The following is a 12,984-nucleotide window of genomic DNA, read 5'->3' as shown; positions in this document are numbered from 1 at the left end:
GGGGATGACTAGGACCTCCGTTTTGTCTGGGTTGATCTTTAGAGAGTTAGTGGTCATCCAGTTCACGGTGTATCTCAGAATATTTTGAACCCCTGAGGGGCCTGCTGGGAGTTGTCAATCTGTAGGATGGGCTGCGTGTCATCCGCATAATTAAACAGTTGGCGATCCATACGCGCCAAGGCAGTTATTAGCAGTTGGATATAAATGTTGAAGAGGAGCGGGGACAGTGCTGAGCCCTGGGGAACACCACAGGTAAGGCCGCCCCTTTCAGATAACTGCTTCCCAAGCTCGACCCTCTGTGACCACCCGGAAAGGAATGATTCAAGCCACTGGTATGCCGCCCCGCAGATGCCCAGCTCAGAGATGCGGGCTAGAAGCTGCGCGTGGTTAACTGTTTTGAATCCTGCCGACAAGTCTAACAGCACCAGGGAGCACGGTTTCTTTTTGTCGGCCATGACTCTGAGCTCGTCAAGTACCGATGGCATTACCAGCTCTGTGCTATGGTGGGGTTTGAAACCCGCCTGCTGCCCTTGGAGTAACCGGTGTTCCTCCAGGAAGGCTGTGTGTGTTTTTAGTGTGTGCTGCTCTAAGACTTTTGCCAGGAAGGGGAGCTGGGAAATTGGTCTGTAGTTTTTTAGAGTGGCAGGTTTTTTCAACAGGGGGGTGACCCTGGCTTCCTTTAGGCTAGTGGGAAGGTAGCCTGTCTCTAGTGAGTGATTAAGTAGGGCGAGGATCTGTCTTTCAAGACCTGGGCGGCCATGCGAAAGATCCTTGGAGGACAGGAGTCTGCCGGAAAGCCTTATTCAATGTGACTCATCCGGTCTGACAGAGAGACTGGGTCTAAGTTGGGGAAAGAGAGGAGCTGGTTGGTCGGCGTAAAGGGTTTGGGGTGCTCTTCAAGTAGGGCCAGATGTGTCGGGTGCTCTCAATCTCAGCTAGGATCTCCATACCCTTGTGCAGAAAATAGGCCTGGAAAGTGTTGCAGTCTACTGGTGAGGCTGTAGATCCTATTGTTGACTTCTGGCTGAGTTCTTTTCTATTTTAAAAGTCTCTTTCTGTTTGTTTGATGCAGCCGTGATTCTTGCCTCATAGTATTCAGCCTTCCTGGTCATAGTGGCTTTTTTGTATGAGGTAAGCAAGAGTTTGTAGGCAGCCAGATCAGTTTGGCTATCAGATTTCCGCCACCTTCTCTCGGCTTGACTGAGAGTTTGCTTCCTGCCCCTCAGTTCTTCACTGAACTTTTCTTTTGTCTCTAATGTTTTCCCCTCTGTGCCGGTGCTACCTGGTTAATGGCTTTTTAAGCGTGCTGGTGAGGGCAGTGCACTCATAGTCCAGGTTGCCTGAATTAGGTGCTATCATGGGGAGTATGAGTAGGGTCCCCACCAGATTAGCTTCCTCAATTCTATTCCAGCTGCGCACAGTTTTCCAGCTAGGTGCTGGCTGCAGGGAAGGGAGGGGCTATCCAGCGGGACCCAGCATCTAATCGGCGAGTTGTCGGACCAGGCGCACATGCTGATGTCTATAAGCTGGGTAGATCGCGGGGAAGTCCACAGAAGGTCGAATATGTGGCCTTTAATATGGGTTTGAGCATTCACCAGTTGGTGAAGCCCCAAGGAGCACATAGCTATCTCGAATTGGCTAGCCTGCGACTCTCTGGGGGTAACGTCTAGGTGGTAGTTAAAGTCGCCCATCACTAGGATTCGTTGGTAGTGTAAGCAGAGATCACTAACCAACTCAGAGAAGAGTTCGATGTACCTGTGAGTTTGGCGTGGTGGGCGGTATGCCACTAATAATATGATGCAAGAGGATTTGCTCGAGATTTTAATACCTAGTGTGTCAGCGTTTACAAGGTTTTCTGCCAATATCTTGTATACAAGTAGACTTTTTTTTTAATAAAAGATAGCCACTCCACCCCCTCTGGCATTTTCCTCCCTATTATGCCATAAAGCATCGAATTCCCCAGGCAGTGCTCTGATTATATCTGGGGCGGAGCTGTCTCCTAACCAGGTTTATGTGACTGATATGACATAGATATCTCCTTCCTGGAGGAGTGAGAAAATTTCAAGGCAGTGTTTTGGCAGTGAACGTGTGTTCAGTAGGGCTACCTTTAGACCTGCCCACCGTGGAGTTGACTTAAACTATTATTAAGGACTGTTGTAAGTTAGATTATTATAAAAGAATTGGATTGGTAAATTATGTAGAGGTACAATTGAAAATGTTAGGGATGGGAGAATTATTCCAGGACACTGAGTCCTGTAAAAGGGGTTCAAAGGAAGGAATAATGGATTTATTCATTCAGAGATCAAACTATGCCCGATGAGAAAAGAAACGCATTCATCATTCCTCCATTCTTTATGATTTGGTACCACCAAGATCGGGGATGGTTTTCAGTATTTATCACGCATAAATAATGCACAGAATAGATTTATTCTCTTGCGTTTCTGCATGAACACGATCCCTCTACTCCTGGGATACCCCCAAAAGAAATATAAATTAGCAGATCTCTCACCCTGTCCCTGTAATAAGCACGCAGTACAGTCAGATCTACACATTGTATTATTTTGCAATATCTACCTGTAGGAAAGAGAAACATATATACTCCCATTCCTGAGACACTACAACTTTAGGCAGTGTCGGGTAGCTATGTATTTTTTTTAGACTTTACGGGACTCATTTGTATGATGTTCTGTTGGCTCATTTTAGTGTGCTTGTTTTAGGAAGAGGGAAAAAAGGGGGCCGAGATTTTAGTAGCAGGAATTAATTAATCAATTTTAAATTCTGAACTGCTTTTTACTAATTATTTTACATGAATTTACTTGTATCACGGCAAAAGTGTTTCATTCTTATTTTAATTGTGTATATATATGTGTATATTGTGTCGGAAATGTTATCAATTGTGCTTTTATGATCTGTTTTCGCCCTTTCCATGCTCATGACGGCTACACGCCGTCTTGAGCCACGGGCGGTGCGCGCGCATGACGACGTGGAGCCGTCATGCAACCGCCGCTCCGCCCACGTGGCACTAACTCCCCACCTATGCAGGCGAATTAGCGAGTGGGTGGGGTCATGAAGGCTCCACTCGTCATGAGCACATGCCGCCCGAGACTCATGACGGTGTGGAGCCGTCATGAGTAAGGGAGCGCCAAGCCAACCCCCTAGGCCTGTCCGCGCCGAAAAGGTTAAAAAAATCGAATAAAGCTGTGTGACAGACTAAGCCTCCTCTTGCAATGAGGTTGTTCAATCCTCCTCCTACAAGCCATAAGATCATGGTCGTTTATCCACTTTGTACCTACCTACCCATAGTATACCCACCAACCACGGCATCCAGAAACACAAGAAGGTGAAAAACCACCAACACTAGCAGATGTCTGCATCAGGCCGTAGACAAAACATTGCCTTGCGTAATCCCCATTAGATTTCAAATTGCCCTTTAACTCGGTAGTGTATTCCAGACAGAATATATCTTCAAAATTATTTTTGAGCTCCATATGTTCTATTTTTTTTTTAAGTTCAAAAATAAGTTTATTAAAAGAAATACAAGGTAAGAATACAAAATAGGAACATAGTATTGTGAGGAAAAACAATAAGGGGATGAGAGGGAAAAGGAAAACATATGACGATTAAGTAAGAAAAAGAAAAAAGAACAATGCAATTTGAAATGAGCAATTCAAAATATAGAAATTAATCATGGGTATCAAGGCATAAAAAATAAAGGGTACAATAAATATGCAGTAGAAATAAATGCAATTATAGCTATACAGTAAAATAGTTTAGCCTAACATGAAGAAATGGAAAGGGTATCAAGGGGGTTTAGGAACCTCCTGCTGAGCAGGTGGAGGACGAAAGGAGCGGGTTGTACAATTATCTAGATACAACGTAATAGGAAGCCATAACTCCGCACGTTTAGTTGCCAGCTGTGCAGGAAAAACAAAGACATTATCAAGTCTGTGGTTGTAACAAACATTATACCACCAAGCTTTGAAAGTGATACTGGACGTAGACTTCCAGTTGACAGTGATTTGTTGAAATGCAACCGCCAATAATAAGTCAACAATTCGAACATTAAGATCATTATGGTCCCAACAGGGAGAGAGACTTCCCCAAAAAATTTGAGCATGTGAAAATGGAATACTAGTGGAAAAAATAACATTAATTTGAGCCCAAACTTGTAACCAGAAGGCATGTACCTCCTTGCAGAGAAACAACATGTGAAATAAAGTAGCATTTGGGGAAGCACATGACCAACATGTATCTGGTGTAGTAGGGAAGCGTTTGTGAAGGGTGAAAGGAGTATGTAATAAACGGTTATAAATGAAAAATATAGATTGCATTAAAGAAGCAGCTCTGGAAGTTTTACGAATCTTCAACCAAATCTTATCCCAAAAGGAAGTTGGCCAAGATAAGGAAAGATCACTCTCCCATTGCTCCTCTACTTTGCTTTTGAGTCTGGGAAGAGTGTGTGTATGAAATTGTTTATAAAGGACAGAGGCTTTTGGAAGGGTTAGTAAAGTAGAATGAAGGTGAGTAATAGGATCAGGAGCAGAGGTAGAAGGGCGGGATTTGGGAAGTTTATTATAGGTTTCCATGACTGATGCTTTAAGGAGAAGATATTGGGGAGTAGAAGAGAGGGGTAAGTCAAAGGTGAGGCGAAGAGTGTGAAAAGGCAAGAAAGTGGATTGTGAAAAGAATTGTGAGACCCAAAGCAAACCTTTGGCTCTCCAAGACTTCCAAAGAATAGGCTTACCTCGGATTAAAAGGTATTTGTTATGCCATATAGTGGAGGAAAGGAAATCAGTAACACAGACAGGGGGAGGAGGATGAGAGGATAAGAGGAGTTTGAGAGTAAATTTATGTATAGGAGAAAGAATTGAGGATGGCTTGCGTGAAAAGGAGATACATTCAGCAAAAGAGAAAGGTGAAAGAAAAAGGCGCTCCACCTTGGTCCACAAAGGGCAAGGAGAATCAGGATCTTGCAACCAAAAGGAAGATTGACGCAATAAAAAAAGCCTTATGATAAGCTAAAAAATTCGGGAAATTAACACCACCTTCAGAAGCAGGACGAGTGAGTCTAGCCAGGGACATTCTGGGTTTATTCTTATGCCATAAAAAGGAAGATAAGACCGAATTTATTTTTTTGATAAACTTAGCTGGAATAGCGATGGGAATATTGGAGAGAATATAGAGAACAACAGGGGAGAGCATCATTTTGATAGTATCTAGGCGACCCCACCAAGACAAGTAAAGAGGGTGCCATTTAGCCGTGAGGTCGGATAATTTCTGGATGCACTTGGTTAGGCAAAGGGAAACAGTATCAGGGATGGAGGGGGTAATATGCAAACCTAAATATTTAATATGAGAGGAACTCCAGGTGAAATTTGAAGCGTTAAAGTCATTCTTAAAAGTGAACTTTGTCAGAGGTAAAATTTCGCATTTATCATGATTAAGTTTGTAACCAGAGATTGAGGAGTAATGTTGTACTTCTGCTAAAAAAACGGGGATGGAAACAGTAGGATTCGAGATGAAAAGTAAGATATCGTCTGCATAAGCAGCGAGTTTTATGGAAAGATCCTTAGTTTGAAAGCCATGAATATCAGGATTTTGACGAAGTTTGGACAAAAAGGGTTCTAGGGCCAGGTTAAATAGGAAAGGTGAAAGAGGGCAACCTTGACGAACACCTCTACCAAGATCAAAATAAGGAGAAATTTGGCCGTTTGCGAAAACTGCAGCACGTGGATGAGAGTATAATAACGAAATTAGGGAGATAAATTTAGGGCCAAACCCAAACCAATTAAGGATGTGAAAGAGGTAGGGCCATTCTACCCTGTCAAACGCTTTCTCAGCGTCTAAGGCTATTGCCGCTAGAGGACATTGGAGATGTGAAGATTTTGTTAAGATGTTAAATAAGAGTCTTGTGTTATCAGTGATGTAACGACCTTTAACAAAGCCTGATTGTTCATCTCCTAGAAGGTCAGGAAGGAAATGATCTAATCTAATCGCTAATAATTTTGCAAAAATGTTGTAGTCTATATTAACTAGGGAAATGGGTCTGTAGTTTTTACAATATTGGACGTCTTTACCGGGTTTAGGAATTAAACAAATGTGGGCATCTGAAAAGGTACCAGAGGAAGAACCTAATTCAGCAAAGGAGTGTAGAAGGGAATGAAGTTTTGGGATAAGTAATTTTGAAAAGTGAAGATAAAACTCAACAGTAAACCCATCAGGGCCAGGAGCTTTGTTGAGTTTTAAACGTTGAAGGGCAATAAGCAATTCTTTTTGTGAAACGTCAGATTCTAAGGAAGAAAGGTCGAGAGGGAAAGAAGCAGGGGTTTGAATGGTAGAAAAAAAGTGAGCAAGAGACTGAGGAGAAGATTGGGTGTCTGAAGTGTATAGGGTCTCATAGAAATGTGAGAAAGTAGCAAGAATGTCAGCATCCTTATGTTGTAAATGGGCATCATCATCATAAATCGATTCAATATTTGCTTTGTGTTTGACCTTTAAGTAGTTAGCAAGAATCTTCCCAGCTTTGTTCCTACCACCATAAAATTTGGCACTAGATTTAAGCAAATATAAAGAAGCATCTTCAGTAGACTTTTCATTAAATTTGATTTTGGCGGCGACCAGAGATGTCAGACTATCCGAGGAATGTGAAGTGAAACAGGCGTGTTCCAATCTCTTAATGTCATGGAGAAGGTTTTTGGTAAATTGGCGAGCGGACTTTCGTTTTTAAGCGACAAAGTTAATAATGAAGTCGCGAGCAGCTGCTTTAAAAGCATCCCAGAGAGTATGTTTTGAAATGGGTGGGATATCATTAAAAAGGAAAAATTCATCAAAAAAGGTAGAAAAAGAAGTGGAAAACTTAGGATCTAGAAGGAGGGCATTATTGAAACGCCACCTTTTAGGACCTTCAATTTTGGGTAAAACTTCAAGACTGACCACTACAGGGGCATGATCAGAAAGCAAAATTGGACCAATTTCTGCCGCCTGGAGCGTTTGAGTAAGTGCGTGAGAAACAAAAATATAATCAAGCCGTGATTGGGAACGGTGGTGGGGTGAGTAAAAAGTAAACTCTTGCAAAGTCGGGTTACATAAACGCCAGGAGTCAACGAGCTTATGTTGCGAAATGGCTTGAGTAAAGAGTTTGTGCGGTTTTGTGGGAATATAAGTGGCATCAGACTTCCTGTCCAGAAAAGGATCAAGAGGGTGATTACAATCTCCCACAAGGATGAAATTATCATCCATGAATTGGGTGATGCGAGGAGAGAATTCAGCCCAAAAAAGTAGTTCACCGTTTGTGGGACCATAGACATTAAGGAGGGAGATTGGAACACCTCTAAGGGATAGTCTGACATGATTCCATCTACCATTAGTATCTGAGTCTTGAGAGATGACTGTGAAAGGGAGTGACCTGCGACATAAAATAGCAACACCATTACGTTTACCATCACCTTGCGAGTAAAAGACTTAACCTACCCAACCTCTCTTAAGTTTCTCAGATTCTATATCTGAAAGGTGAGTTTCTTGAAGAAATGCAATGTCAATATTTAATTTGGCTAGGTGAGATAAAATGCGCTGTCGTTTAATTGGGGAGTTAATACCCTTAACATTCCATGAAACTATATTTAAAGACATAGTTTACACAGTAAGGCCATAAAATGATGAACCAAGAAATCCAAAAAATAAGAAAAAGAAAAGAAGAAATTCGAGAAAGAGAAATAAATAATCAAAAGTATAAGAAGAGAAAGAAAAGTGAATTGAAGAAGGAAGTAATATGCAATGAGAGTGAATGCATGAATAGGAAAAAGACCCAGATTAAAAAGTAGAAAATGGAAAATAGAAAGGGAATGTAGAAGAATGGATAAAGGAGTAAAGAATAGAAATTAATGAAAGTGAGGAAAGAGGAAATACAACCTGAAAAAAATAAAACATCATCAATATGCAAAAAAGAAAAGCTGTTGATAAAGGAAGGGGAAGAGGAAAGGGACAAAAAACAAAGAAGGTACAAAAAACATGAGGAAAACATACCTACAAAAGGGAAATACGAGAAGAAGTTGAGGGGGAAGGAGCCAGGATGGGAAGGCAACACAACTGAGGTCAGCCGGGCAGAGAACCGTGAAGATGTCATCAGACAACGAAAGGTTCCTGTGGAAACAAAGATGGGGAAAACTGATAAGGTATTACAAAGAACTGTAACGTATATAATGACCAGGGAACGCAACTTGGTGGATAATATCACAAGAATAAAAGGAATAAAAACAATCAAACAGGCAAGAAACTTCAAAAGGGAGTAACCATGACAACAGAACGTACGACTAGAACGTGAACTGCCTAATGTTGACAAAAAGTCAGCCAGAAGCGTGAAGCAAACAGCAACACAGCAATGGGAGAGATTGAATTTTCAAGCAGGCGGAAAGAATAGACAAAACATCAAACAGGAAAATGCAAGTGAAGAGAGAGCGGGAACATGACAAAGATATGCAGTCTTGACAATCAGCCAGGGGAAGAGGACGAAGGACCAGAGGTATCCATGGTAGAGGTACGGTGTGCATTAATGAAGCTTTGCAGTCTCACTGGATCTTCATAGGTGGTAGTTTTGTTATTATAGGTGACCTTGAACAAACACGGATGGTACAAGCCATATCGAGCACCCATAGAGCGAAGGACCTCTCTCATGCTTAGGAAAGCTTTCCTGCGGTTAGCAGTTGCTTTGGCATAGTCCTGAGCGAAGAATAGCGGAGAATCAGACCATGTCAATTTAGGAAGAGCCTTGGCAGCTGCTAGAACTTTCAAGAGATCAGTATACTCCAAGAAATAAAGGATTACGCCTCTTGGCCTTTGTGACATAGAGAGGGACGTAGGTAAGCGGCCCAGACGATGCGCACGTTGGATGTTGAGAGATGTATCCTGTGGCAAATGGAGCAATTTAGGAAGGAAGGATTTAAAGAAGGCAGGCGGGTCAGACCCTTCAAGACCCTCCACCAGGCCGTAAATGCGAAGATTATTACGCCTGCCTCTATTTTCGAACTCCTCCACCTGCTTCTGAAGAGCGAAGACAGATGTGTAACCTTAGCTTGAGATTCTTGAAAAGATGCGACAGATTGCTCCACCGAAGAAACTCTTGTTTCAATTTGGGACCAGTTGTCTGTTAAAACTTGAAGTTTGGTATTAGTCTCCTCCATAAAAGGGCGCAAAGTTCCAATTTCCTCAAGAAAAGGACGAAATGATCGGATTTCCTCCAGTAATAGCTCCATGGATACAGGTGTCGTTGACTTCGGTGGGTAAGGAGGATATTTTTTTAGTCGCTTAGCAGTTGTTTTTTCTGATGATGTCTGAGAGGGCGTATCCATGGCTGCCTCTGAGCCAGATGATGCAAGAGAGTCTTCTAGCTGGGAAAGAGCTGAAAAAACTTTAGAGTTGTTAACAAAAGCCACCCTTGTAGTTGCTTTGGAGGAGAAGCGAGACATGTGTTGTTGTCGTCCCATATAAAGAAGCAGAGAAACGAACAGGAAATGCAATTTAGTAGTATTGGACTGCAAAAGGAAAAAGACACTGTGTATAGCGAATAAAGTCACTAGTAGACAAGTCCAGTTATAAGGTGTTAAGCCTGAGAAAAATGAGGGAGGGGCTTAAGCATGTATAACCAATAGAAATATTGAGGAAAAAAGTCAGCCAAGACAATACTGCAAACAAGAGTAGTACATATTTTTAGGATGAGTTCGCGCAGCCAATTGTGTCATAGAAGGAGTTCAAAAATTGAATTTAAATCCAAGAAGCACTTTAAGTAAAAGTGTAAAACCATCTGAAGTGAGGATAGCATCCAACCAGCAAAGCCTGTAGTAAGTAGGTATCACCAAGTCGCCAGTAGAGTGATAAGTAACCAGAAATGAGGCATCTGCAGCGTTGAGGAATTTCTTATGAAAATAGATCGACTGGTGGGGACAGCAAGTAATCTACTGTCCCTACTTTACATTGAAACGCTATTTTAGGCAATGAATCGTTTCAGAAGATGACCAGAAGATATCATAGTGTACCAAGTCAGGCCATAGGGCGCAAGGAATGCGTGGTAGACATACCAGTATATAGGCAAAAATACTCCTAGGCGCGCAAAATGGCGGTCGCGCTGAGTGAGGAGATGTTTAGTTCCATATGCGTATCGCTATTGAAGTAATGCAGCAAGCCTGGACCTCGTGGGGGTTGTAGAAGTGTTCCCAGATTTCAGCGACTTGTATATGCAGAGTTAAAAAGTAAAGCGCACTCGCCTTTAAAAGAGGAATGCTCCGTGTCGGGACCCACAAAATGGCGGCCGCGAGCACCGGAGCGTCCTCAGAAGCGGAGCAGCAATTACCTCCGACTTCCGCGTCAAGGAAAGCTTCTCAAGAGTCCCAGTACATAGCGGAGGTGTTCAGACGGCTAGAAGGGACCTCCGACACAGGAACTTTGGGTGTAGAGAGGTGAGTCTCCCGGTGCCTCGGCGGAGCTTCACTCAGGCGCCGCCATCACCCACGGCGCCAAGCCACGCCCCCCCTCCATATGTTCTATTGACCTGATCTCACTTTCATTTGCAGCTCCCAGAAATTACATTATGAATGCCTGCACAAACAAAGCTTTCATTATTCATTGTTCCATTACCACTAAAAACAGTAACCAAGCCATCCTCCCTAATCCAAATCAGATTGACTCACTGACAAAACAGTGCTGCTCCACTGGGCACTGACAAGGATTTGAACTTGTGCTGGCGCCTTGTCTAAGGTTGTTTTTGACTTGATAAGATAATGACAGACTACTGTCACTACCCTGCTTTATCGAGTATGAAGTTACCTGTACGCTTAAAGACTGTGCATGTTTCTGCCCCTGGGATATACTGAGTTAAAAGAGTTATTAGCGCGGGAAAGCCCTTGTTGGGCAGCCACGCGCTTTATAAAACACTACACATAAACCAATCATGTAATTGTTGAAATGTCGGTTTTGAAGGTGTTTATTGTTTTTTAGACAATTTCTGAAATCATTTAATCTTCTGAATATTTTTTATTCTTAATCAATTGCTTGGAAGAAAACAGCTTAGTAAATACAAGGACTGAACTAAAGTTGAGAAATATACAAGGGTTTTCACTACACATGCTGTCTGCTTAGAAAGCGACATCATTGGCTTTTCACAAACTTTTGAAGCAAAAACGTCTGTTATGTAGCCTGTGCATTGCACATGAAAACCAGCTGCAGAACTCTAAAACACTCTTCGAAGTAAAGCAGCCCTGGGACTAGCAAGGTTATAGTTCGTTGCTATTAGTAAATGTGGGCTGGCAGTCGTTGGTTTAGCATTAATACCGACATGTTATATTTTAAAAGGTACTAAGAGATAGTTTAGGAGTCAGGTCATTGTGTTTGGTAGCAAAGTAGCAAAGCCATACCACTAAACCGCATCTTTCAAGATTATAGACCCACTTTTGTGGGAACTTGTGGACATTTCGAGGGAGCACTTCTGCAGAGATACACATACTTACTGGAGCCAAAACTTTTTTTATGTAAAGCGCCTAAATAAAAGGAGCAAAGCAGTGTCTGTCAGACGTCTAGGTATGCACAATGAAAAAGAGCGTTTTAGTGGAAACTCCCACAGTTGACTAGAGTGTACGACCTTAGGAACATTGAGACTTCACAGAATGTGCAACGTAATCCCAAAATGGTTTTTGGCAGAACCAGTGGAAACAAAACAAATGGCTGATTGACTCAGTGTCTTGGGTAGACACAGAAAACAGTAGCAGAATCCAATGTCAGATGCATTGTTGACTCCGTAGCCCTCTCTGGGATTGACCCAGTTCTTTTATTGCGCAGATGTAAGTTGTACCCGTAAAAAACGTCCTTAAATGTGAAACGTCAAGAGCAAAACGCTCTGGGCAGCTCTCTCCTGCTCTGAGCACACTTCATTGACTACCGATTGGAGCTCGTAAATTGTATGATGTGCACTCTCCACTTTGGGGTCCTGACATACCTGGCACAAAATATGAAAATATCGAGGAGTCTTAGCTTACTGAGGAGTTCTGACCCCTTCCTTCAAATAACAGTGTTAAAAAAACCCATAAAGAACACTTTTTTGAACTAATCTGGAATAGTGTCTCCAAATCTGTTCCCAGTAGGAAGCGGACAAACCATTCTCATAGTCTGTTCAAAAAGATTTACGTTTGTTGTGTGTATATATATTATTATTTTGTCATTTAAGTTTGATTTTATATTCATTGTTATCTGTGTAAGTACAAACATTAACACTGTATTAACATATACTCTATAAAGAGCTTTGACACCACAGTGTTATGTCAGCTATATAGAAACTTAATACATTTAAAATAGATCGAGACCAGTCTTTTTTCCTTAAAAGTAGGTTGTTATTTAATGCCACCAAGCAACCTAGTTCTGTGTTTTGTCAATTCTGCAAGTAATAATTAGATTACTTTGTACAGACTCAAGTGTTTTACTTTGTGCTTGTTCATTCTAGGGGCTGTGTTATTATAATGAAGTTCTAAAGAAGTTATCTTGGTTAACAAAGAAAATGGGAGCAAATAGCAGCGCCATTACGGATCTTTCCGAAAACGAGTACCTTAAGAAATTATCGGGTACGGAGTCCATCTCTGAGAATGATCCTTTTTGGAACCAGCTTCTGTCCTTCACATTCACTACTCCAACAAGCAGGTAAGACAGCGTTCTTTTGTTGGCATTTGTTATGCTTAATGTTACTTGCATTGTCCAGGTGTGTCTGATCTACTTAACCCAACACAATGTGCACCACAGCTCAACTGCACTTCTATGAAAAGTAGTTTGCGAGCTCAATCTTGAGTTGGTTTAGCAATGGCAGAAGCCAGAGGCAGCTCTTTATGGCATGCTGTTTGTGGTTTACCTACCTATTGCTAACCAGGCAAGAAGACCCCTCTCACTGTTGTAATTGGTGTTTATATTTTACGTTGACTGCAGTTAGAATCCTGCCTTGTTTATTGTGTAACA

General features: G+C 41.9%; 1 protein-coding gene across 2 annotated transcripts in view; it reads left to right on the top strand.

Moving 5' to 3' along the window:
- Nucleotides 1-12,984, top strand: part of DYM (dymeclin) — a 1,096,728-nt gene that overhangs the window by 103,848 nt on the left and 979,896 nt on the right. For both annotated transcript variants that reach the window (XM_086960369.1, XM_086960370.1), the window contains exon 2: nt 12,482-12,675. In XM_086960369.1, the coding sequence (XP_086816495.1) occupies nt 12,536-12,675 (140 nt within the window). In that variant the 5' untranslated portion in view covers nt 12,482-12,535. The remainder of the gene's footprint in view (nt 1-12,481; nt 12,676-12,984) is intronic.

The sequence above is a fragment of the Lissotriton vulgaris genome, chromosome 3_1 (genome assembly GCF_964263255.1).
Source record: "Lissotriton vulgaris chromosome 3_1, aLisVul1.2, whole genome shotgun sequence".
NCBI lineage: Eukaryota > Metazoa > Chordata > Amphibia > Caudata > Salamandridae > Lissotriton > Lissotriton vulgaris.
This window is presented reverse-complemented; position numbering and strand designations above follow the sequence as displayed.